The sequence below is a fragment of the Lonchura striata genome, chromosome 1, assembly GCF_046129695.1.
Source record: "Lonchura striata isolate bLonStr1 chromosome 1, bLonStr1.mat, whole genome shotgun sequence".
Classification (NCBI taxonomy): Eukaryota; Metazoa; Chordata; class Aves; order Passeriformes; family Estrildidae; genus Lonchura; species Lonchura striata.
In genome coordinates, this window is record NC_134603.1 from 39,051,273 (window position 1) to 39,077,810 (window position 26,538).

Here is a 26,538-nt window from a genome sequence, read left to right on the forward strand (position 1 = left end):
CCTTGACTATATTACTTAGCTTTTATGTAGTAGCTTAAGGATGGAAGACTGGAGCATGATAAAATTTAAAGTAGTTTTCCTAAAGCCCTTTCCAGTCAATGAAGGTGAGGGGATTTTTAACTACTGTGGAAGTACAATGCCTGTAATTACTGGAGGTTTACTGTGGAATCTGTAAGTAAATTGGATTGATCAGTCCATGTAAAGGTGTTTCTCACAGTGGAAGGGGACTGAGTTCAAAGCAAGAGCCTCTCCCTTTCTGGGGAGACGGTAGGTGGTGCAGCCTTCCCATGTGACAGGAGGACAGCCCTGCTCTGCTGTGACTCCTCTTGCCAGGCTGCTGAGAATTTTGGGTTGGTCTGTGATCAGTAATCACTCCGACATCTATTTAACAAGCCTGTAGAGGTTGTACTTCAGCCATTGCTTTTCTCATGTTTAGAGCTGTTTCTGTTAAATACATGGTTATCTGGTTTTAGTGGTTCTAAAGGTCTACAATCCCTGCAAGGTAAAATTTCTAAAATATTTGTCTACTCCCACATAAACTATTACAGCTATTAAAAAATATTTTGGTGTAGTTATATGAGACACTGAATGTTGATCTCTTGAATAAGAAAGCTAATATGCTTTATGAAAAGCAATTAAAACAGAAGTTAAAAATAATCAGAATGGGGTAATACTGGAAAATTTCCATAATACCATTTCAAACTACCTTGTGTTACACCTTGGCAGCCTGTCTAGCAACTTTATGTAACACTAACTATAACCTCGTACTCCCTGAGCAACTGTTCTTTCTATATTCCCTCTTACTTCCCAGAGCTCTTTGGCTGGCTACAGGAAATGATTTGAAAGGCAAAGTTGAGGTTTTTTTATTTTCTTTTTTTTCTTCTTTTTTAGTCTTAAAATGAAGCCTGTAGTGAACTACTGGCCAGTACTGAACTGTTAATGTTTTCCCAAAAGTTGCTAAAGCACAGTGTAGATATTGCGTTAAAGGCTTTTGGGAAGCTGTTTGCAAGAATAGCTGAGGATTGGTTCTTCTCTTCATGGCCTCCAGAATAATAAGATACCACAAGAAGGATGCAAAAATGGTGGGTTTAGTCCTTTTCAGTTTCTCAAGGGTGTAAGGAAAGCAGAGTCCATTAATCTTGGTAGTGGTAATAATAAGAGACTCCCCTGTTCCACATGAAGGTACCATGGAATAGAACATCGGCTGTTTGTTTTATATCCAATTACTAACACATTACTAGCTTTAGATTAAGTGTTTATTAAAATTAAAAATCACCATACAATAGAAACTATTTACATATTTAACTGATAGTCTGTTTAAACTGCACAGTTTGACTGAAGGAAGCCACTGGAAAAGAAAAGCCATGAATACTTCTGCTGCTGAGCTTCAACTGCAGGCACACTGAAGCTTTCTCAGAAATGTTTTAAGCTTCTGCAAAGTACCATTTGCCTAAATAATCGGGCTGAAGGATGGCAAAGATGTGTACTGGGTTTCAGTTGTAAGAACCAGTGTCACTTTGAAAAAGAAGTGATCTATGCTGTGCTGTGCTTCCATTGCAAGTGCACTAGCTCATCTGTTTCGGTAAGTAATTTGATAGAAGAATTCAATGTAAAGAGCACAGCAACTTGCATTCACTTTAAGAATTAGATTTGTAATACTAAGCAACAACTGAGAGTGTCACTGCAATGTAACTTAATATCTTATTGCATGTTTCCACAAATTCTTTTTGATAGTGCTAGAGCTAGTTTTAGCTTTCAAACAGATTTGAGGTTAGTTGATTAAAGCAGCAAAAATATAAGGAATATTCTCGAATAACCACAGAGGATTAAAAATTAAGATTAAAATATTTTCACTGGTAATATTCTCAGTGACTGCATTGAAAGTATTAACTTCCTTCAAAATCCTGTGCTTTTCCATGGACTTCAGATGATGACTTTGGCCTTGTGGGAAGCTGAAGCTTGAACACAGAGTGAGGTGTGCTGCCATGTCTGCAGTCATGTGGGTTCGTCTTGCACTTCTGCATCTGATTGTTTTGTAATGCTTTGAAAATTATTCTAGATTTAGGGTTTTGCAGCAGTAAATCGGAACTTTTTTCAGTGTAAAGAATCACATACATAACTCTTCATCAAAGGAAACCTTGACACTGTTTAGAAAGTCTTACAAGAGGTGACAAAATACCTAATACTAATGTGAAATAACAAGGTTATAAAAATAATTTTTGCAGTATGCTGTATTTCAAAAAAGATGATTTAAGAACATCACCGTGTCTTAAATCTGTAAGTTCTCCTTTGTGACTTTTTGTTTTGAAAACAGCTGTTCATGCATCCTCTCAACCCTTTAAATCAAGGCCTCCTTGTAACGTATCGCATGACTTAGATGCTAAGAAGGTCTTGTCAAGCTGTACCAGGGGATGATTGCTTTCCTTCCTTCTCCCTCCCCACCCTAAAAAGCCTGTCAGCTTTGGCTTGTTTCTACACATGCAAAACACAGAGCCTTTAAGGAGAACTTGAAGCTTTAGAGGAACTGTTTTTACCAAATAAAAACATTATTTCTCTGTAGAATTATTCTTTCCTTCAGCATTTCAGCTTCCACACTCAGTTAAGACATCTGAGCGCATGAAGTAACTGGTTTGAGCAGTCTGTTCTAAAGATAGTCTGTGCCAATTATCTGTGGCAATAGAAAAAGTGTTCTTTGTTCTATGGCTGTTGTTGATACTGCCCTTCTGTTGCTGTGTAGAAGTCATCAAGCACACTTTGTAGATAATCAAAGGTTGGCCTCTCTTCTGCTTTGTCTTTCCAGCACGTTTTCATGATATCATAAAGCTCAGCTGGGCAGGTTTCCATGCGTGGCATTCGGTACCCACGCTGAAGAGCAACCATCACATCTGAATTGCTCATACCTGCAATGAAAAACATAAAAATTTGATGAAATTATCTCTGTTAGAGAAATTATTTTTCTTTTTTTTTTTTTACTCCACTCTAAAGATCTTCACCCATTAGTATAATACTTTTGCTAATTTTAGAGGTAACCCCTAGCATAAGTTCAATAAACAAGGTCGAGGTGTGCATCAGCAATAAGTGACGGTCTGAAAATCCTGTGGGAAGATTTCAATTTCTGCAGCTGAGCATCACAACCTCTTTAGTACCAAGTCTAACAAGACTGTGGGAAAAATCCAGATTCTTGTCTCCAGAGCCATCTCTGTTCCGTTCTTCTGATCAGTGCTGTCCCCATTTATTCTGCTTCCTGTGGTGTTGTGATTTCCAGCAAAAGCCTGCCCTGGCACCAGCCTTCATCTCTAGCTGCAGTGCTGCCATTCTGCTTGCTGGAGACCCATCCATCCTGAGATTGAAGGCAGCCTCCCTGTTTGACCACACTGCCAGTCAGCCTGCCCAAAACTTTCAGGATTTCTTCTACATCAGCTTTTGTGTATATGCTGCTGATTGCAAGATACGGGACAGTCACTCATGAAATCATTAATTGTAGGCAATTTCCCCTCTTGTCCTATTCCTGTCATGCAAAACCATCTTGCTAGCTATGCTGAGCTTTGTCTTTTTTCCCTGCTATGGTTTTCTTTCAGAGGATAAGAACTGTAGGTACCAGCAATACGTCCTGCATCTCACATGCCAGCTAATGCCACATTAGAGAGTTCCTGCCTTAGGCTGCATCCTTTTCCCCCTTTCTTTTACTTCCTGTCACACCCCCCTCCCCCTCCTTTATCTAAACCTTGAGAAATTGGTTTACAGAACAATTTCAACACCTACTCTCGGAAGGTCAGCTATGCTAGGGCCAGCTTTTGCTATTTTAGGCTCACCACTTCCTACCCAGAAACCTGCCTTTAGGCTTGTCCCTTCCTCTGCAAATCTAATCATCCCAGTGGTTGCATTACTTTCTCTGGCACAGACTCTTTTCTGCACTCAGTGATTGCTGTTTGTCCTGGTGGCTGGGCATGCAGGAAGCACCTGTGCTTCAGCCTAGAGATTCACATTCACCAGAGAAGGCTTTTCCCTTTTGAGAAAGGTATCCCAGACCTCTCAGCCACTCCTCAGGCTAAATGCTCCATGTGGCACAGTTCTTCCCAAGCCTGCAGTTTCTCCAGATTTTCTCAGGCCATTCAGCCTCTGGTCAGGTCCATGCAGGACAGTCTCCTGCACACCAGCTCCCCAGAGGTGCAGGGAGAGCAGCTCTGCTTGGCTGAGAGGAGGGAGGATGGGTCCTGCTCTGAGCAAGGTCAAGAGTGGAGGTGCAGATGTGGTGCTCCCCTGACTCCTTGGTGCAGCTGTGTTGCTGCAGGCTCTGCAGCCCTTTGTGTGTATTATCTGGCTGCTATGGCTGTGGGTTGAGCCACTTGGCAAGTAAGGACACATTTGAATTACAACCAAATGACAACTTTATCCACTATAACTACTTGGATTATTCAAGATGACCATAGTTCATATAGTTGACTTCAGCTCAAGCTTGTTGGCTTCAAGCTTTTCCAAAAATATCCTCAGCCATGTAATCTGAGTCTGGATCAAAGTGCTTACTTTGGGCCCATCTTTTGTATTTTCAGTTCCTCTTTGGAAGGAGAAGGGAAGTTTTTACTGAACTAATACTGCCCATGTGCAGAAAAGAAGTATTTCAAAGGAGGGGAAGGGCATGTTGTCACAGAATAAGGAGTTACTGCTATATAGAGACAAATTAAATGCAGGAAGCAAGTCAATGAAGCATGTTGTAGAGAACAGTGATTGGACTGCTTGAACCCCAAGAAATGGATTGTATATAATATATGCAGTAAAACAGTTATTCCTACCATACAAAATCTTAGTTAACCGTGCTGCTGTGTGAAGACTGCTGCTACCAGGCTTTTGTGCAGAATGGGGATGATTTTTTGGGTTTAAGTACTTCATAGGATTGTGCTTAGATCTGTTGTCTGCAGGACTGATTGTTACATTGTAAATGCTGAGGACAAAGCCTTTGTTTTATCTACCCTGCAGGAAAACTATCTGTTTAGTATCCATTTGAGTTCAGAAGCAAAAAATAAAAAGACTTTTATCAGTATTCCATAGTAAATATGTCATGTACATACTTCCATGTGCTTGGGGTTTTATTTAAAACAAAAAGGGTTATCCACAGTTCGAACAGGATTCTCAAAATAGCTACTTGTTTAACTTGACTTCTAAAAATTTTTTTCTTTTTCTTTTTTCTTTTTCTTTTAGTAGATAAAGCATTACCTGTCTTACCATATGTACATCCTAATCAGTAACTGAAATGTATTGCACATATGTATTTATCACACGAACACCCACTGAAGTTTTGGTACGTGCCTGTTAATTTATGCTGTGGTACCTGTTAGGTTTCTCAAATATATATTCCTTGTTAGGCCCAGGGAAATGATGTGAACAGAGTGGTATGGAGGAAGGATCCCACTGTACAGGAAGGGTCGTACCTTGTGAAGAATAGCAGGCACAACTGGGATGCAATTATGGATGTTGCCAGTATTGACATACTGTGTAATCACCCAGAAATTAGGTTTTAACTACCAATTCAACTTATGTGCCCAGAGAATCAGATCTTGTCTTATATTTCAGAGGTAGTTCCTGAAAGTCTAGTTCCACTAATGGCTTTGAGTTTCTCAGGAAGTGAAACAGCTGTTGGAATTTAAGAACAAAGATCACAAAAGCTCCAAGTTTCTTGGCTAGAAATGCTTCCTACCAAGTTGAGTACAGGTATTGGCTACTTGCCAATTTCAACTCCAACAGTTTCATATGCAGCTATAAGCTGAATACTCTGGTTGCTAGAGCTGGTTAATAATTGAAAATATTACTTTGAAGCATTCCCACTAGAAGTGAAAAATCAATTTACTGTTTCTGTCCAGTGGCTATTGGTTACAACCTATCACCAGGTTATTATTGCCATGCTGGGATAATTTGCCTTTATCTGCCATATTTCTTCGTGTAAAATAGATTGGTCACCCATGTATTTTGCTGTGATTCTGATGCTCAGAATCAACTTTCAGTTTTAAAGGCTATTTCAATTTACACTTATATTTAAAATAGATATATATATCTTGTCCATTTTAATGCAATACCTGCAAATACCAAAATAAAATAGCTGCAATATTAAAATCTTCTAACATGCAGTCAAGAGCCTTCCATATGTAACTGCTGGTTGATAAATGAGTCCACAGTGCACAGAGTATTTATGGTATTCATAAAAATGCTCCCACATTAAAAAAAATATTGGCCAAGCTTCCCCTAGAAGAGAGATTTTCCCACAGCATGCAGCAGTACCATGTCTGCTGTACAGATTGACACTGTTCTTAGAATAAAACCATGATATGGTTTATGGAGGTAAAGAAAAAGCAGATTTATCTGCAGAATTAAGTATTTGATTGTGTTTTGTATTTTTGTAGTGCTGGTTTCCAGGTGACCTTGTAGATTTGCTCTTAGAAGGACCATTTTCTAAGCAGAAATTCTTCAGAACTAATCTTGTGAGCCCAGCTCAGTGCAGGAGCTGTCTGTAGACAGAGGCAAGTGCTAATGGGAAAAAAAAAAGGTATTTTGACGTTGGGAAGAGCCATGCATTTCTTGGCTGCACACATCTCCCTTCTGATCCTTCAAGGGGACATGAGCACTGTTTAAGAAGAGCTTTGGGAGGACCTGCTGTGCTGTCAAGTATTTCATAGCCTTTACCTACAAACTCACCCAGACCACCTAGCTGTGCAAGCAACCCTATCACCTCATGAAGTTTAAAGGGGCTAGTCTGGAGCTTAAGTGCTTTCCTGGCCTAGAACTGTGCCATGTGAATGTCTGGTTTGGCTCTGCCTCTTGTATGGAAAGTCACAATGTTCTTCCATTGCAGTGAAAAGTGGGCTGCCATCACCCACTTCCCACTGCCTGAGTCTTGTGGGATTTCTCATCTCCCTGTTCCAGAGGTGTTCTGCCTACTGCCACTTCAGGGACTCGGGTCTGCCTCTTGACCGTCTCTGGCAGTTCAGGATGCAGAATTCCAGCTGCTCATAAAGTAGTGAAAATATTGTCACTGTTTAAACAGCAAGAGCTGCTGCACTGGAGATACTGGGAAAGCTTTGCTTGGATGAAATGTCTGGCCTCCCTTTCCTGTCAGGATGCCAAGGTTCTTCTCAGAAGTTACTCTGCCTATGAGATGTGCAGTGCAGGTGAATATGGCTGTACTTTTCCCATTTGCCCACAAGAGAAGGGAATTTAGGGCAATTTCCCATAACCTCAGTAAGCTTAGATGAATGCAGTCTATTGCCCAGAATTAATAATCTGTGCCTGAGATGTAACAATTTTATGTGCATAAAAAAACCCCTTTATACAAGGTGTCTCTCTCTGTGTGCTGGAAACATTAATATATATTTTGTTTAACAATGACAAATGAAACATGAAGCACATGACCATCTCACAGCTACCCAATGCAGCTCCATTTGATGTTCACACCTCCTGACTGTATGGAACAACATTCTTAGTGGTACATCAACACTGCTTTAGGGTCTGCTTTCATATTTGTTTAGATTAGCTGGCACTGACAAATGATTACAGCCTATTTGCTTGTGAAATCTTGCTTTCTTAGTATCTTCTCATATTATGCTATTACAATCCCAAGCAGCTTACAGAGCACTGCTAGAACTTGCAGCACTGCATTCTCTCCATAGGACTGTGCTTCTGTCCACAAAACAGGGATGTCATAAAGGCAGGATCTGCATTTTCTGCAGTTGTAGCACCTTTAGAACATATAAAAATTACTATATACCCATGGTGCCATTAGTCTGTTTTCTAAAATTTTGCCCTGGAGAGTCATGTGCCTTACACATACAGCGACTAAGTTTTCAAAGCAGTAAGATTATCTGTAAGACATTTTTCCAATCGTCAGTGTCACTACTGTCAGATGCCAACTCTTTCCCTGAATATTTTCTTTGCCTTTTAGTACCAAAGTATAAATGCAGAATAAAAACACAGGCCCATACCTGGATAAGGAATCTTCCCATATGTAACAATTTCATACAGGAGAATCCCAAATGACCACACATCAGATTTAATAGTGAAAGATCCATAGTTAATTGCCTCTGGTGCCGTCCATTTAATAGGGAATTTTGCACCTAAAAAAAAAAGTACAGTCTCAAATAGCCACTTTAATCCATTTCCCATTTAGCCATAGATGCAAAAGCAGTTGCAAGACATTCCTTAAAAAGTAATATCTTAAATTAGTGCATTTCATATCAAACTAACTGATTCCAGAATTTGCTATATAAAAGCAAACTTTTCAGTTAAATAAAAACATTCATGCAGCCTTTTTTGGCAATACTACATTAATTCATTTGACAACGAGGAGTAATAAAAGCAGAGTCTCTCTAAGCCCTTTTTGGACTGCTCTAACATTCTGGCAAAAATACCAGGTAAGCTAGGAAACTTTTTTGATAGCAGAAAACGCATCAAAGAAACTTCACATAGAAAATTTATAACCTGGGAAGTTAATTTAATCAATAGACAATATCCAGAGCTAGCTAAAACCCACAGATATGGGTCTGTACCTCTGAAAATTGCTTAATCAGACCTTCCTGTTGATCTACTGAATTACTATAACTCAGTACCTACTGAAGAGCTCATCTTCCTTTAATCTCAGCTGTAGTGTGTTGTTCTCTTTCTTCATATTTTAGTTCTTCCCCTCTCACCTATGTTACCAGAGTATCCAACCAGAATGTGAATACTCGAGGCAGAGTCTTCAAAAGGAGAAGGGCAAAGCCAGCCAACAAATCACTCTGGAAAGTTACCCTTAAGCATGGAAGCAAAAATAAAAGTTTTCTCTACAACCAACAATGCACTTCTTGAAAGGATCCTTGACAACATTAGCAAAACACTAATGGAAAAACCCAGAAATACACCTTTCATAGTATGTTTTTCCTCTGGCCAGTCCTGACCCTGTCACCTCGTGCTGTAGGGATATGACCCAGCCTTCCAGTGTCCCTACTATGCTGCTGAACATGCAAATTAATACTGCAGCTCCTCAAAAACAAACAGCTTCCAAAAGTAACCAGTTCTGCTAAAGTTATTGTTAACAGCCACTACACCTGATAGGATTTCTTCCTTTCCCTAAGTGAAAGGAAGTCCATGAGGAACTTAAGGATGTTAAGAGAATGTAAGATCACAGTTTCTTGGCCTTTAATTCTGTGAGATGGAAGCTGAGACTATGCAATTACTTTGTTCAATTTATGAAAAAGTTGTGTGCAGTTAAATACTCTATGTTGTCCTTGTCTTTCAAATTTATTTAAAATAAACTTGTCAGAAAGCTCGGGCAGCACAGAAAGGTTATTTGTTTCCTTTACTCATTTTAGAAGTTGTTGGCATTAGAAGCTGTTACAGCACTTCCTACCTGTCCTTGGTGACCATATTTCTGTTATATACAGCCTCACTGCCTCCCAGAGGCAGAAATTTTAAAGACAAAAGTACATACCTTCCCTTGCTGTGTATTCATTGTCTTCGATCACTCTTGCTAGTCCAAAATCAGCAATTTTGCACATCAGTAAGTCTGAAACCAGAACATTTGCTGCTCTCAAATCTCGATGGATATAATTTTTTCTTTCTATGTATGCCATCCCTTCTGCAATCTGTAACCAAAAGAACAACCATTTTGATATTTCAATACCATAGAACTCCATTAGCAGGTCTGACCCTTTCTGCAAAGGTATCAGCAAAGCCACACCCATTTATTCATTATTGGTGTCTTTGGAGAATTTTTTAGATGGAAGCCAGGAAAGGGGGGATTGCCATGGAAAACCTATGCACAGATCCAGTCCTGCAAAACACTGCTTACAGTAGCAGCTCTGAAATAATTATTTGGGTGAATAACAGCTGGCAGGATTAGAGACGTATGGAAGACATTTCCTGAAACAGAATATTGAATAAAATGTTCCTAAGATTTCTATTAAAATATCCTCTTTCCTAAATTATTAACCAGTTTATTTTCTAAATACTAAAAATAATAGAAGGAATTAATGAGTTAGGATACAGGTGTTCTGATGAAGCAGGTACTGATAAAGCAACAGTGCAGAGAAAGTTAAAAAAGCCCAACAACTTTCCATCTACCCAGTATAAGCCTGGACAATTAGGAAGCAATTATGAAGCTATGGGGAGCAACAGAATTTTCTTCTGCGACAACACATACCTGTTCAAACTTGAGGAGTTTTTGGCAACACCTAGCTCTCAGATAGTATCATAAGTAAATATAATCTGCATTTCACCAGCCCAAATTGATTTCCAAACCAAATTAAAGAGGATTAATAACCTCAAAAATATGCAGAGGGTATGATTTTTCCCAGACAATCTTTTTTTTTTTTTTTTAATTTTTTTTTTCCTGAAGAAGAGCATTTTCCTTTTCAGAAAAAAAAAAAAAAAATAGACTGAAATAGTAGTTTCTAAACTCAGAGTAATAAAACTGATGTGTAGACTGTATTCTGTCCAAAAGTTTAAGTGGAATTAAGAAAAAAAGAAACCCTGTCTTAGGGAGCCATCAGTTTTTATCTTTCTTGTGATACTGGGGATGGGACATTCCCAGTCAAGGTTCCACCTGTGCCACTGGTACCTCTCTGGAATGCCTGTGTGGGGTGACAGACCCCTCTTGGCCACATGGTTTGGGAAACACCCATGCCCTCAGATCTGCCAGTGAGCAGCAGTAAAGCAGTGAGGGTCCTTCACCAGTGCCAGTCCCTGGCATCTTCACCTCTCCTCCTGAGGTGCTCCTCTCAGCTGTGCAGCAAAGCAGGCAGAGCAGCTGACCAAACTTGAAGAGAACATGAACATCACTTCTGCTTATTCGTTTTTGAAAAGTCCCCAAGGGGCACTGCCAAGGCACACACTGCCACCACTTACAACAGTAAACGACACAGTCTTTGTTCCCCTTTTTCGGTTTAAGCAATGGAAAAATAGAGCCACTTGCCCTCCCTGCAAACATCTTGTTAGATACATTCTTCAGAGAAGTGTGACACTGCCCTTGCACGGTGCAGGGGGGTTCTCCCACTAAAAGCAAAAAGCAAGTCTGATGAAGAGAATGAGCAACGCCTGCATTTCACATTTTCTAGAAATAAGTACAACATTTACTAATGAAGGAAGTAGCTACCAGTGAATAATTGCCACAGAGAGTCTTATAGGGGCTTACAGACACCGTGGAAGAGCAATATTTAATTTAGAGTCTGCTCTGCCTCTCTCTACTCCTCATGCTATTACATGGGTTTGAGGAGGAAACAGAGATGGGAAGGTTTTGCTGTAAGATTGATGCTGAGTTTGGACTGGCCAGCATGGCAGATACACCCAAAATGCAGACAGGTCTGGTAATGCCACCAAAAATACATCAAACACCACAGAGGAATCAGCTTCCTTCCTTCTTCCCTGCACAGATATAACATTTGGGTGAACTGCTGGATAGGGAATGAAGAATCACTTCACAAAAGTAACATTTGTGATTGTGATATTTAGTTTCCAAGTCCAACAAAGAAAAGCCATTGGAAAGATGATTTTATTTCCTCTTATTTGTGCTAGATTCACTGAAAAAATGCAGAAAATTCCAAAGTAGGAAAAAATTAACAGCAAGGAATTTTGAATCAAGAAGGAGGAGAAACACAGTGACCAAACAACTGAATTCTCACATGTGGTCATGTGAGACCTTTGCTTATAGGAAAAGAAGAAAAATAAAATTGAGATTTTTTGATTGAGATGGGTGCCAGAGCCCACATGATAACTTCTAATGATTATTGTTGGGTTTTCATTGCCAAATGAAATTTTAATGCTAGAGAAATTCATATGAACAAAAGAAAATTAAAGCCTTTTTCTCTCTCTTTTAATGATCATTGGTACCTGTCAAGACTGCTCAGCTACATATAACATCTATTTGGGAGCAGAATGGGAAAGCTAATTTGGGCTTCAGGAATATCTTTTGTGGCCTTTAAAAGAGAATTCTGCCTACACTGCTCAAGTGCTACTGCCAAGAAGGGAGCAGTTCCCAGCCATCTTTAATGAAGTACTGACACACACTTTTAGAAATACTAAAATTAAATCCTTTCAAGAAAACCCCAAACAAATCTCTACATATTAGGAACCATGCACCCAGGGTAAGAATGAAAGAAAAGTCCTCCAGGAGACTGTGGAGGTGTTATTGATCTGGACAGGGCTGTCTTTGGTCTGGAACCAACCTTTCAATAACTGTACCTTTCAATACTGTGCAGATGCATAATAAAATAAAATATACTTCTTGATCATAGGGTTTTCAAAAAGACAGTTCATCTTCCCATGACTCTTTGTCTATGAAGAAGGTGTGGACCCTTTGTATCTGGCCATTGAAAACTGTTGCAAAAGACACATATCTTCAAGTGATACATCTGTATAATAACAATTTTCAGTTTGCAGCAGTGCTTATCCTAAAGGTGAAGTCAGGAAAGGCTGCAAAATCATATTCCTCTTGCCCTAGCCAAGCAGCTATGTAGTTAAAGCAGATTCACAGGGAAAAAAAATATTATAAAAGTAATGTATAATTATGCACTGGAACATTAGAGTGTATCATTAAAAATCAAAGAAGCATGAAAAGGAATACACAGTGGAAATGTCACAATGCCAAATAAAACTTAAAATTAATTGTAATCTAGGGATGACTTTCTAATATGACTTTAAAAATGAGGGTAGAGAGGGATTAAAACTACATCAAAAATATCTGTTAATTTTATTCTAAATTTACTATTATTTCAATGGCACTGTGGCCTTGGAAGACAAAAAGAAGTTAGTTGCCATCAAGCTGTAGATCATAGAAGAATTAATAAAAGTATCAGCACTGCATGATAAAGAAGAAATGACTGTTTTTAGGACCAAGATTTGACCCTTTTGAAAGTTATGAGTTTGTTTAGTAAAAACAGGTATTATTTTCTTAAGCACAGCCACTACACTTGTGCATCCTACACAGAAGGTAATGGATTTGCATAAGAAGCAGGAAGAGTTTACACATACATAAGGTTTGCGGAATTCATGTCATATGTTTTCAACAGATCTAATCAAGCAGGAACAACTATGAATTCAGGAAATGTGAAACAAAGAACTGAAGGCTCTTCTGGTAAATTGCCTCTGAGGCAAGACAGAAACCAGCTAGTAAAACCCTGAGTCTTCCAGTTGCTTTAGGAACTGAAGGAGCCAGGCTGGTGCTGACTTCTACGGGAGATGTCACAGCTCTACTCTGTGCTAAGGTAGATAGAATGTGCTTGAAGATATGTTTGCAAGACTCAGTTTCCCTTAAAACATTCTCATTTCAGAGGATTCTATCTTTCATCTCCAATGGATAAAATTGTCTTTGCCAGGGCATAGCTAACATTAAATTCCCCCAGCCCCTATTCATATGCACTGATTAAAACACAAGAGATACCTTCAGCTCTGTCAAGAGCAGGTTGCTTTAGAAACTGAGCTGGACCAGCTTCCTAGCAAGCATTTTCTTGCTATCTTTTCCACAAACCTGATTTCATAAATTGTGACCATTAGTACAGAAAGTAAACCACCCAAGTCCAGGACCCACAGCTGTAAGTTAAGGTAGGCACTAGATGTAAGTGTAACCCAGTAACAGCTATCTCTGCCAAAAATGTCCATCAGCAGGTGTGTTCACCTAACTAGATAGCTAAGTCAGTATAGCAGAGCAGGAGTGTATTTCATTACTTGCTTGATAAACACTTGCTTTAAAAAAGTTTTTTATTTCACCTAGAGGAGCAGTCCTCATTTTGCAAAGTCAGAATGTTTCACCCCATGCAAACACATATTTTTCTCAAGACTCTTCAAGGCAAAGGCGTAATGAGTTCAGAGAGTGGAGCACTAAACAACAGCCTGGCTATGCAAACAACCCACACTGCTCTTCACTTGGAAAATCAGCTTCAGATGGAGTTTCCTGTACAACTGCCTTCTTTACCCAGCTGATGGTCACAAAGACCACATCCTCCTCTCCCAGTCCCTCCTGTGTCTTGTAACACCTCAGATGGATGAGGGCAAAAAAATATAATGATCAGCCACCATTTATTGCATTTTCAGAGTTCCTGAAAAGCCAGGATAAAGCAAAGTGCTTTGCCAGAATGGTATGATCAGAGACTAATGAAAAGCTTGAGTGTGTCCATCAAGGAAAAAAAAAAGCCTGATCCCATCTAAGAATAAGTATCTTCACTTCTTCACCACAAGCTTCCTTCCATGTTAAACACTTCTGAAACATAACTCTTCAAATTTCTTTCCCCTTCACTCTGCAGAGAGGTTAACATCACTTCTTGTAAGAACAAATTAGTGCTCCATTTGTACAAACCAGTCAAGCCAAAAAACTACACGCATTTTGGGCTCTCCTTTACACACAGCCTACATTCAGGAAAAGTGTGATCCACAGGTTATCTTAGCAGAGGTATGAAAAGATTTTTGTCCATCTTTTTCCCTAAAGACAGAGAAGACTGGTGGAACATCTCTGTTGGTGAGAGGGCAATCTCTGTTCTGGAACCACACACAGGCAGCCTGCAAGTCTATTCCACACACTCCTGTTATCACACAGTGGCATTAAAGGCTCTTTACAAATGTGCTCAAAGACCCTACAAATTCTTTCCATAAGAAAAATCCCAGTATCTCTGTTCCAAAGTTTTGTTTGGGCCTCAGCCAGAAATCCTCAGAGAGGCATTCCTGAACAACCCTTTAGGATGGCTGCAAGCCAGTCTCAGGAATTTCTCTTGATGGTCTACATCTTATATGACAAGAGGGACTTTTCACATCACCTGTGCAGCACCAGGTCCTGGCCTCTGGGGCCCAGGGCAGGAGCTGGCTGTGAGAGGTTGCTGTCAGACCAGGGTGACAAGTGATGTCCATTTGAAGTGACCTTCAAAGCTCTGTGAATGACAATCTCTGAACCTTGTTATCTTGAAGTGATTTACCCAAGTTGTATACAGACTTGCTCTTCAGTTCATTACCCTTTTCAAACCTTAAATTTCTAAAACCAGAGTATTCATTTTAAATGAACACAATGTCCCAAGCTCCAATATAAAGGTCTGCTGTGAAACCACATGTGCTTTTCTCTCCACATCTCAGGTCTGCTTTCACATCAGCACTCACAGATATTCTTTTTTTCTCTTGAATTTTACACATTATTTTCAAAGCTACCTCTTTTCTGCCCACTGTTACTCATCTCTTCAGACCATGACCTGGGGTCCAGCAGTTTTCCACATCTACAGAGCTCTTATCCTGCTAAAAATAAAATCTCAAGGACAAATTGCCCAAAGAGTTCAGAAAATGCAAAGAGCCTATGCCACATTAAACCAATAATTATAGGAAAATTAGTTCTTCCATTGAGTCTATGTGAAATAAAAACCTATATTTGAAATAATGAACATCTACATAACAATATGTGATATATAATATATTATAGAATACAATAGTTCCAGTTGGAAAGGACCTTCAGTGATCATCTATTCCAACTGCTTTACCACTTCAGGCCACTTTAACCAGAAATTAAAGCATATATTAAGGAAATTGAACAAATGACTTTTAAAATATACAGGTCTGGGGCATTGATCACCTCTCTAGGAAGCCTGCTCCTGTGTTTGACAGATTTTTGGTAATTAAATACTTCCCAATATCTAATCCTATAATTATTTGTACAGCAATAATTACATTAAAATTACATAATATTCTTATTTTGAATTTTTGGTATAAATTCCTAATGCTTTATTATACCTATTAATATTTTCCCATCTTTCCTCATGAATTATAACAAATTAACATAATGGGGTACAAAAATCTGTAAACTATAATCCATAAAAAACAACCCCAAAAAAGACTGGTTAACAATAACCAACCAGAAATGTCATAATTACCTACTACTAACATGAATTACAACCTACAAAAGCAGAATTATTACTCTACTTTCATTACATACCTCCCTGGACACCTAATTCTGATAACTGTCCAAGACAAAACACTGGGTTCTGGGAGCTCTGATTTAGGCTTTGACACACAAATCACTCTGAGTCTCTCCTCAGTTTTCATTTAAGACAGAGATAACTTGTATATTTTGAAACAAACATCCTGGTTCCTAAGTCATACACTAGTACCTGAAACACCATTTCACAATAATTTGCCTAAGAATTTGAAACCAAGAGTATACTGAGATTAAGAGGAGTTTGACCAGTTAACCTAACTTAAGAAGTGAAAAAATGAAACGTTTATTACAGAGCAGACTCTGAAGAGGTCTGCTAAGCAAAAACTCACAAACTTGTCGCAAATTTTCAATTTGTAGCTGATCAAATTGAAAGCAGCCTTTTCACAAAGGAAGGCAGCTGGGTACTGCTGCCATCTAAACAGGTCACCAGCAGTATCTAAGAGTTAAGCCTAACCACATATTCCCTTTGAAAACTCTTCCATTTACTTCCTCCTCTTTCAATTAACCATATTTACTCAAAATTGACCTGTGAATTGCTTCTCTTTTAATGTAAAAGATCCTTAGGATAAAATGGCCTCGTATGAGTTTCAGACTCTAAGAGAGGTAACTTAAAAAAAACAAACAAAAAAACAAAAACCAAACTTGAGCACATTTTTAAAGTTTTACCTGAGCAGAAAAGTCGATTAGCTTTGGAAGCAACAATTTACTTCCTTCATCACTCTTCAGAAAATCCAGCAAACTTCCTGTTAAAACAGAGAAAGATTAAATCAGTGCATCTTATTACAGTAATAAATGTCACATTGGTTCCCCAATTTTCTGGATAACAAAACTCATGCGGTGAAGTATTTTGATGTATTTTCAAGTTGACTACAGTATGATTTAATGACAGGACCACCCAAATCAGCGTGTCAGACATTCAAGTTTTGCTATTTCCCTGGCTGTAGAATACTCCCATGAGACTCTACCTCAGTTCAATGGTGCTGAGTTTGATAAGCATCTTACTCTATGGACCATCAGGAAAGCTGTCTAGGAGAATCACATATATCAATCCTTTCCAAGCCATACAGACCAAGTGCCTCAACATTTGTTCATTAAGTTACCAGTAAAATTGCTTGAAAACAAAGCAAAACAAGAAAAACTACTACCCAAGATAATCTGAGAAGTAAACTTTGCATATTTTGTGTAGTAATGCTCTATAGAGTCCTTTCCTAGTGGCCACCCTTGCAGGACCATTCCTTACTCACCACATTATACACACTTTTATCAATTCAAGTCCCAAATAAGGAAATTCCTAAGGTTTGTTTTAATTGCCTTGCTATGGTATCAGAAACAAAAGTTAGGTAGGGAGTCCAAAGGAACCACAGTTATTCTGGGGGTTATCCTCTGATTCAGAAACAATAGAAAATGCTGCATTTAAGAAAACTGTAAAAATGGTTTCACTCACAAATGAAGTAATGAGTCATAAAATTAAAGTCACAGCCCATCTTAAGGATAGGTGCTCCTTCCCTTAATATTTCAATATTCAAAAATAACTCTACTATTCCTTTCTTTAAAAAGAAATGGAACTAGTTTAGGAGAAGCAGAATAGTTCACTCAACTACTGCTTGCAGATTGCCATGGTTTAATCCCAGCCATCAACCAGGCCCCATGCAGCCTCTTACTCACTCCCCACCCATGGGACCAGGGAGAGAATTAGAAGGGTAAAAGGTGGAGAACTCATGGGCTGAGATAAAGACAGATTAATAGGAAGAGAAAAAGCAAAAGCAGTGCACAGCAGCAAAGCAAACCAAGGAATTAATTCAGTGCTTCCCATGGGCGGGCAGATGTTTGGCCATTTCCAGGAGAGCAGGACCCCATCACATTAAATGGTTACTCAGGAAAACAAACACTGTCACTTGAAATGTCCCTCCTTCCTCCTTCTTCCCCCACTTTCTATACTGAACATGATGCCACATGGTCTGGAATATCCCTTTGGTCAGTTGGGGCCACCTGTCCTGGCTGTGTCTCCTCCCACCCTCCCATGCACCCCAAGCCCCCTCACCAGCGTGGCAGCACAAAAAGCAGAAAAGGCCTTGGCTCTGTGTAAGTCCTGCCCAGTGATAACAAAAACATCTCTGTATTATCAGCTCTGTGTTCAGCAAAAATCCAAAACACAGTCCCATACCAGCCACTGGGGAAAAAATTACCTCCACCTCAGCCCAAATCAGCATGCAGATCCAATGTTTTCCTCACCTTTTGCCATGAATTCTGTTATAATATAAATAGGCTCTTCTTTGGTCACTACAGCATAAAGCCTAACAAGCTTATCATGCTGAAGTGTTTTCATGAGGTTGGCTTCCTCCAGGAAGGCTTGCACAGACATTGTTCCAGGCTTCAGAGTCTTCACAGCCACTTTGGTGCTGTTATGATAATAACCTACAAGGAGGGAATACAATCAGTGCACTGAAGTCACTCTGCAGCCCACAGCGTCCGATGAGCAGGAATTTGTAAAGCAGGTGAGGTTGGATTCCAGGAATAGCTAAGAGCCTGAAAACAAGTGCCAGATGTAGCACAAATATTTATGCTAGAATTCCTTTTTATTTTGCAACTTATACAGCACTCAAGAGAAAAATGATCCATTCCCTATTTTTAGAAATCAGTTATCTGAAAAAAAATAGAGCAAACAAATGATCTTACTTCATACCAAGTTTCCATTCACAAGTAGCCCCTAAAATACTTGGTCAAGGCACGTTTCAATGAATGCCCACTTAAACTGCCTCAGAACAATAGAGTCCATGGACTGGCTGGAAGTTTTTGACGTATCTTAAATCCCATGATTACACTTATTTCATGCATGCCAGTCTCATGCTTATAATCCTTCCTGTAACCCTTAGTGCTCAAAATGGAGCATTACGGGAAAATACAGCCAAATGGTTCTCGTGACCAACAAGGACACGCTGCCAAGACTGCAATCCTGCAGTGCTCAGCACAAGATTTAAAACATGATAACTTCTTATCACACAACCCATGCCAGGAGTAGAGGAGACTGTGGTTGTGGTTCATTTCTCTGTTTACCAAACCTTCTAATGTAACATTCTAATTATATAAAAAGCAACTATCAGTAAAGAGAAAAGCAGTGAATTATTTTCAGATGTAATGTTTGCCAAACAATAAATACATGTTAAAATAGCATTAAAAAAATAGAGTAGCAAACACTGATCCTTAGGTTTCTCTTGTGAAGTAATGTAATTTTAAAAATGAAGAAATAAAAGAAAGTGGGACAGAAATGCAACTTTTATCCCTCACCATACCCATTGCAACATCGTAGAAATATTTCTCAGAAGAGGTAAAACCTTCATGACTCAACAAAATAGCCTCATTTCCTTATTCAGCAACAATCTGGATCATTGCCATGGATGGATACACTTCTAAACTGGAATCCACCTTTGCTATTTATTGTTCAACAAAAGAAATCAGTGGCAAAGCAAGGACTTGGTTTCCAGATCTTAAGTGATTGTTCTGAGCACTGCATTTTTTTTTTGAAGAAGGATCATGACCAGAGAAAAGCCACTATGCCACAATCACAAAATATTCACCTGCATGATTATTAAATCTATTTTTCCAAACATGGTCAGGTCAAAACATAGCAAAGACATTTCTCTAAGTTACCTAATAGTAAGAAATTACAGTTATAGGTCAAATCTGCTGTTAAAGCTGAGGTATATGATTTATAACTATCAGAAAAACAGAAAATAAATATATTTCTCTCTGTTTAAAAAGCAGAAAGATTATTTCTATAATTTCTACTATTCCATTCCATATCTAAAACAGAGCATGAGCTCCACCCTCAATTTGTTGAATTCTCTACTGAACATACTAATTAATACAACTATTTCAGTGAAGAAATTATGACCAACACACTTAACATTAAATATGTAACAGTATTTTACAATCATTAAAGATATCCATCAAACTCAGGTAATTTGTTTTAAAAAAGATTGTTACAACATCTCTGTGATACTGTGGTTTTCTGCTGTAAAAAAGTCTACCTTGACTCTCTGGTGGTATTGTACAAAATAAATAACTGGCAAGAGCACTAGAAATACCTGATCTTGGATTTCACTCATGTTCATTTATTTCATCATGTATTGGGAGGGATGGGACACCAAAACAAGATGGCCATGAGCTCTGTGAGCACATTCTGGTGTTTCTAACAGCTGCAGAAGAAAATACACTTCCAAAGCACATGTTACTTACATTCTAATTCAGAGCTTATTGAATAAGAGAATCTTTTACACCTGAAATGCAAGCAAGATGTGACTCATTAATAAACTACACTATAATCACTGCATTTGCCTTGTTAACTTTCCTCTTAGCCCTGCTTGAGAATTCTCTTCATGGATTATTAATACCACAGAGCATCATGATTCACATCATATCAGTTCACACTAGGAATAAAAATGCATAAAACATAGACCCTGGTCTTCCAGTGCTGCTCTGGTTTATCACATCACATCACTAAAGTAGCTGCCCAGATGCACTGAGCTCCATGGTCTAAAAACCTTTCATGCCATGGCAGCAAGTCAGTCTCTTCGCAGTTTTAGCTATGTTAAAAATCAAATGTGAAGCAAGCAATAGCATGAAAGTCTGAGGGTCGTGTGATGATGGCTCACACAATGAGCCATGTTCTTCTCTACATGTCAGAATTGAATTCTCAAAAAAAAAAGGTGTTTCAGGTATTTATTTTGAAGTTGATTACTATTATTTGACAGAGTATTGTCTTGTATAGCCAGGTTCTTGCATGAGCTTAATCAGGCCAAGGTGTGATATGAACTTATAATATACAGCTGAGGCTGAGCCTACAATTTCTGAACAGGACTGAAGATGCAGAGCTTTCTGAACAAGGCTCTAATATGCAGCTTTCTCCTTCTACTTTTCCAGTAAATCCCTGCAGGGTATACTGGGAACAACTTGCTTGAGCTATGAAGACATGACACTGCTAGAAGGCAAATAATGGCTGGAGTAGTTACTCTTGGAGGAGGTACTGGGAAAGAATCTGAGGAAGAGCAGCTTCTCTGCATCCAATTGCACATCAGCACTTCACTCTTTCACCTCCTACAGCCATCATTCAGCTGCAGAGCAGAATAATGTAGCAGGGGCTCCATCTCTTACTCATCTCCACACAGCCTGTTAAATGTGAAGGCAGAAAGCCCAGGCTGCACAAATGATGACCAAAATGCATACATAAACAGTAATTTGGTAGCCTAAACCCAGAAAATCTCTATAAAATGCATAAAATTGCACTTGTATTGATAGAAAAAACTGGAAAACAGATACCAACTTTTCTCTGTGTAAAAGCAACTTTTCAGACTTGGAGGAGATTCACTTGCCCATTCTATCAAACTGATTCTCTGCACTGGTCATACAGCAACACAGCCAAGTGCTTCAGGCATATGGAGGCCTACTTTTGTTCCTAGGATTTTCTTACTCTTTCCATAATGTAAGTTAATTTCCTCCAAATTGTTCAAGAGGGAGATGTCTACATGGAAGCTCAGAGAGTACTTATAGAGATAATAAAAAGAAAAGACTATAAAAGCTATAATTGCATATCTTCCCATTGTATTATCAGCATTATCTCTATATTCCCATATCTCTCAGAAACACAGAAGGGACCTGTGGAAAGCATCTGTGTCCGACACCCCCAGGGACACCTAGAGCTGCTGTCCAGGATTGTGTCCAGTTGGCTTTTGATTCTCTCCAAGAATGGAGACACCACAACCTCTCTGGGCAACCTGTGCCAGTGCTTGGCCACTCACACACGGAGTGTTTGGAAGGAGCCTTCTGTGTTTCAGTTTGTGCCTGTTGCCACTGGGCACCACTGGGAAGAGCCTGGCTCTGTCCAATTTTCATGCCTCCTTCAGCTATCTACATACACTGATAAGATCCCCCTAAGCCTTCCCTCAAAAGAAAGCTCCAGTGCCCTCATCTTTGCTGGATTTTGTTCAGTAGCTCTACATCTTTCTTTACTCAAAAGCACAATTCCTCTGAGTGGGAAACTCTTCTCTCTGAAACCACAATTCTAAGTATCCTTTATCAAGAAGAAATTTATTTAGTAATGAAACTATGGAACAACATTTCTAATTCACACGATGGCTGAAAAATAATTTTGTCCTCTGTGAGGAGGCAGTGTAAGAACCAGCTCTCAAATCAGGAGAGCACAGCAACCAGATTATTGCTCAGTACCTCTACATAACACCCTGGGTGATCATTACAATACACAGAGTTTGCTGACACCCTGCACCACACAGCTGACCTAATATGCTTTTCCAACTTGAACTTCCTAGGTTCTAAGATTAATCATACTCCTGATTTGAGAGAATCTGTGCCATGCAAATCATCTTCTTTCGCTTCAGAAAAAAAGCAAAGAAGAGGAAATGCAGCGATTGCTTTCACAGTACATTAGTTTTTCTCACAGTGCAGCAATTCAGACATAGGGCTCAGGCCCAGTTTAGATATTAAAATAATGACAAAAACAAGAGGAAGCATCTTGAAGCAGAAACACCCTTTAAAAATTTTATTATTTTCTGTTCATACATGCAGAAGTAGTCACTTCCCAAATGATCTGCATGTTTAAGTAGGTGATTAGCTCCTACCACAAAGTCTTCCACAGTGTTTCAGTGTAAGTTAAACATTTGTTGCCCTGGTTTATTTAGGCAGAAATAACTGAAAAATAGTTGACACTTGTCCTGACTAGTAGCTAAATTATCATATCTAGAGTGTTTCTTAAACCTTTTCTTGTGAAGGCAGACAAAAGGCTGAATTTGGCTATATTAGAGATGTGTTGCTTACACTTTTTACATTATTTATACCAAAATATTGCACCTAAGACTCAATTAGAGCTTTCTGATTGACACTGTAGTTGAGTCTGTTTAATTTGCCACTCAAACAGCACCAGTCTGTACTTTGCTTTTCTAAATGAGAGCATCTCTTCAAAGCAATGACATTCCCATCAGACTGACACACTCCCATGGATCAGAGACTCCTCCATAGCTTTGTGTCTTCTAGCCAGCTTTGGGATACACTTTTAAGTTCCTCAGAAATGCTCTGCCTATAGAATCTTAGGTCTTAAAATTAATAATGATCATCCCCATAATCTGTTCTTTCATTAATACTATAACAAATTCATTCCTACTTAAACATAATATCCCAAAAAAGAGATTTGGGGAAAGGCTAAGAGAATGATTTGGCCTGAAAAAAAAATCTTAATGAAGACTTTGGAAGGAAGATATAGTTTACCTCAAATAAGATGCTAACTGGAAAAAAGTGTGTAAGCAATGAATAGTACGAGAGCATGCAGTGAGGAAGTCAAAAGAATACTCTGATGTCAGAATAGGCATAGAATTTCAAAAGCAAGGTAATTAAACTCTTTTCACAGAATGTGACACTGGGCATAGCCCCTTGCCAATAGGAAGTCACTAAGGCTGAGGAAATACTGCTTGTAAGCCAACAAAGCAGGTTATCCAGGTTATAATAATGAATGCTATAATTTTCTGCTGGGTATATATTAATGTTTACAACTTGTCAGTCTTATGACCATTTTATTGTTGGAGTCTTGCCTGATGAATCAAGGTATGGACTCTTCAATCTCTATTTTTCTTACTACATAAGCCACCTACTTTCTGGGCAGCACACTGGCAGAAAACACTCTTGAGTTTGGCCTGTTCCTTTTTTCACCCAGTATGGCAGTATCATGCACTACATTGCAGGAGGCATCTTCTTCACAAATGGACTGTGATATCTCTATCCACAATTCACTAAAAGACACTGTTTCTATTTCATACTCTTTAACACTTTCTGATTTGAAACAAAGTTCTGAGAAGCGAATCCGTTTTGAGATTCAGGAGCCACATCTGACTATAATCTTGTATTTCTGCCTCAAAACATAACAAAAAACTCTATTGTCTTTGACCTTCTAAATTACAGTGCTTACTCACTATTTTTTCCTTTAAAAGACCCCGAAACAATGTGTTCCACTTCCTTGTCAGGTATCTACCCCCTTTTACAAGCCCTCTCTCTTCATGAGAAGGTATATTCTGGGCCTGATTTAGCTGTTTTACAAATATACAGGATCAGCTTCATGTCCACTGTGTTTTTTGAATGATGCTGAAATGACACTTCCTTCAGAGATAAATACTCATTTCAAAATAATAAACTTACCCATCCAGACTTCTCCAAACTGACCAGCTCCAAGTTTCTTCACTAACTTAATTGATTCCCGTGGAATTTCCCATGCATCTTTATCCCATGGTTTTTGAGGTTTTGGACTAATACAAGCTTTTTCCAACTTTCTGCATAAGCCATCTGATTGCTCTGGTTTTCAAAGAAAAAAAACAAAATACAAAATACATTACACTCCTGTGCCGCAGGACTTGAGACAAACATTGCTTAATTGCACTAGCCAACCCACAATAATGTTCAAAATAAACAGATGCTATGATTAAAATGTAGCCTTTCTGGTGCTTTCACAGAAGTTTAAGTGCCTCTGATCTGAAACTGCATTCAAAGACAAATTTAATAAAAAAGTATCACATGCATCTGGTTAATGTCAGATTATTAAGGGGTTTTAGTACAACTTGCACCAAGTAAATACAATATCAGATCTTATTACTGACACTATGCTGATTAAGATGCACATTGGAGTCAGGTTTGGGATCTGTATTCTGAATTCGTCATTAGATTTTCTTGCAACATAGTTTCAGACAGATGTGCATGCAAGCATAAGTAGGTCAACATTACTTTTTCTCCAGACACTGACCACCTATAACTTTTATATGAATGTTGAATAATTCTCATATTTTCCAGCTGTGCTGAACTCTTACTATTCTGAAAAATATAATGACCAAGTCCTCAGAATGGCTTTGAAAAATTAATATGTGATTTTACGTCCTACTTTTTTTTTTTGTCTTGTCTTTATTTCCAGGTACAAGACTTAAAAAAAATGTATTTTGGAGCTATTGGAAACAGGAAGTTATGCAGAATGAGAAGTCAGTTTTGCAGATGAAACATAGATAGACTTGTCCCTTCCTCTCCCCACCTTTTATTTTTTTAATAAATGTATACTTTCTATGTGGGTGCAATTTTATTTTTTTGCAGTATATGGAATATTTTTCTTCCTTTAAAAATAAATAATTAAACAAACACATTTACAGGAAAAATAAAACCAATTTCACACCCAACACTAGGTACAAGACAATATTCACCAGTCTATGTGTATTTCTGATAATTATGAATAAAAGTTCACTCTCAAAATATTATTTACAATGCAGGCAATTCTTATTATAGCTTCACATCACCCTAAGTTTGCTGAATTGTGTTATGAAGCTAGTCTTCATTTCACAATGGTATGCCACAGAGCAACCAGCACTACATCTGGTTATGGTAACAACAATACTTGGGTTCCAATTAGTTTTATTTTATCTTTGATAACATGCATGTCCAAGTTATTTAGGAAAAAAAGAAAAGGAAAAAGAAAAGCTTTGAAACAAAAGAAGAAACCATTTATTTTCCTTCACAAGAAATAATGGCTATATTCTAATAAGTAATTCACTAAATGACTTAACTTACTTTGATAATGTTTGATCATATCATTGATGTTAGGAAAAGTTATTCTTGGAGAGATGTAAAATCCTCCATTGTCTAGACTCCTGATTTTGTAGTGCTTAATAACATCGCCATGCTCCGGATCATAGTCTCGTATGGAGAGAGAATAGCTGCCTGTGGATAAAGAAGAAATCCTCATTAACAAATAGCAAAAATCTACAGAGTCCACATATGCACAGTTGAGGCTAAGAAAATCACCAACTTGTCTGCTTTTCTTTTTGACCCCCTATTTCCTTAAAAAGCATTTTGCAATCCACTGGAGGAAGTTAGCAAAAAACCAGCTCTGAACTGGTCACCAAAATGCTTACGGTCACGCTTTCTTTTTCAGTCTTATTCAACAAACTCACTGGTTCCATATTCCAGGCAGCTCCACCTTTTGCAGAAAGCCCCCCAGCTTGAGTAGAAGTGGCTGGGAGAGCAGGACTGGGGCTATCACCCTGCTCAGGAAGAAGCTGAAATCTGGAGATCAGCATTTTGAAAAAGGAACATGTTGGTTGTCATGAGCTGACTAGCAAAAGGATAGCTTGGAGATGGCTTCAGGCATAGAGGAAAAAGAGCAGATCTGTTGAACTGCTAGATCTGTTGATCCCTAGGCAGTCCTAGGAAGCCTAACATCATTTGGGATTTAAACTGGGGCAGGAAAGCATCTACCCTTAGCTAACAGCACTCTTTGTTTCTTCTGCTTGTACAATTCTTAACCATTTTCAAAGGATAAAAAAGGCTGTCACCCCCTTATCCCTCCTCACACACATATGCAGTGATTCTGGGGGTACCTTCTCATTATGTAGAATTTAGGAGAACTTTGAGAACTTCATTTAGGAGTCTTCAGCTGTACAATGATACAGGCCCATTACAGATGATACCTAGTCAAGAATCTGCAGTATTAGAGTCAATAAAGCTACCCCGTGGAGTGGAGAGGCAGGACCTGCTGAAAAGCTCCACGTGTCTTCCTCTGGAGGATGCAGTGTTATAGCATT

General features: G+C 38.7%; 1 protein-coding gene across 2 annotated transcripts in view; it reads right to left on the reverse strand.

The window, feature by feature from the left end:
• Positions 1-1,238: 1,238 nt before the first annotated feature.
• Positions 1,239-26,538, reverse strand: part of LYN (LYN proto-oncogene, Src family tyrosine kinase) — a 49,407-nt gene continuing 24,107 nt past the window's right edge. For both annotated transcript variants that reach the window (XM_021555684.2, XM_021555683.2), the window contains exons 7-13: positions 25,526-25,675; positions 24,119-24,271; positions 18,155-18,337; positions 16,589-16,665; positions 9,452-9,605; positions 7,968-8,099; positions 1,239-2,900 (exon numbers count right to left, since the gene is read on the reverse strand). In XM_021555684.2, the coding sequence (XP_021411359.1) occupies positions 2,698-2,900; positions 7,968-8,099; positions 9,452-9,605; positions 16,589-16,665; positions 18,155-18,337; positions 24,119-24,271; positions 25,526-25,675 (1,052 nt within the window). In that variant the 3' untranslated portion in view covers positions 1,239-2,697. The remainder of the gene's footprint in view (positions 2,901-7,967; positions 8,100-9,451; positions 9,606-16,588; positions 16,666-18,154; positions 18,338-24,118; positions 24,272-25,525; positions 25,676-26,538) is intronic.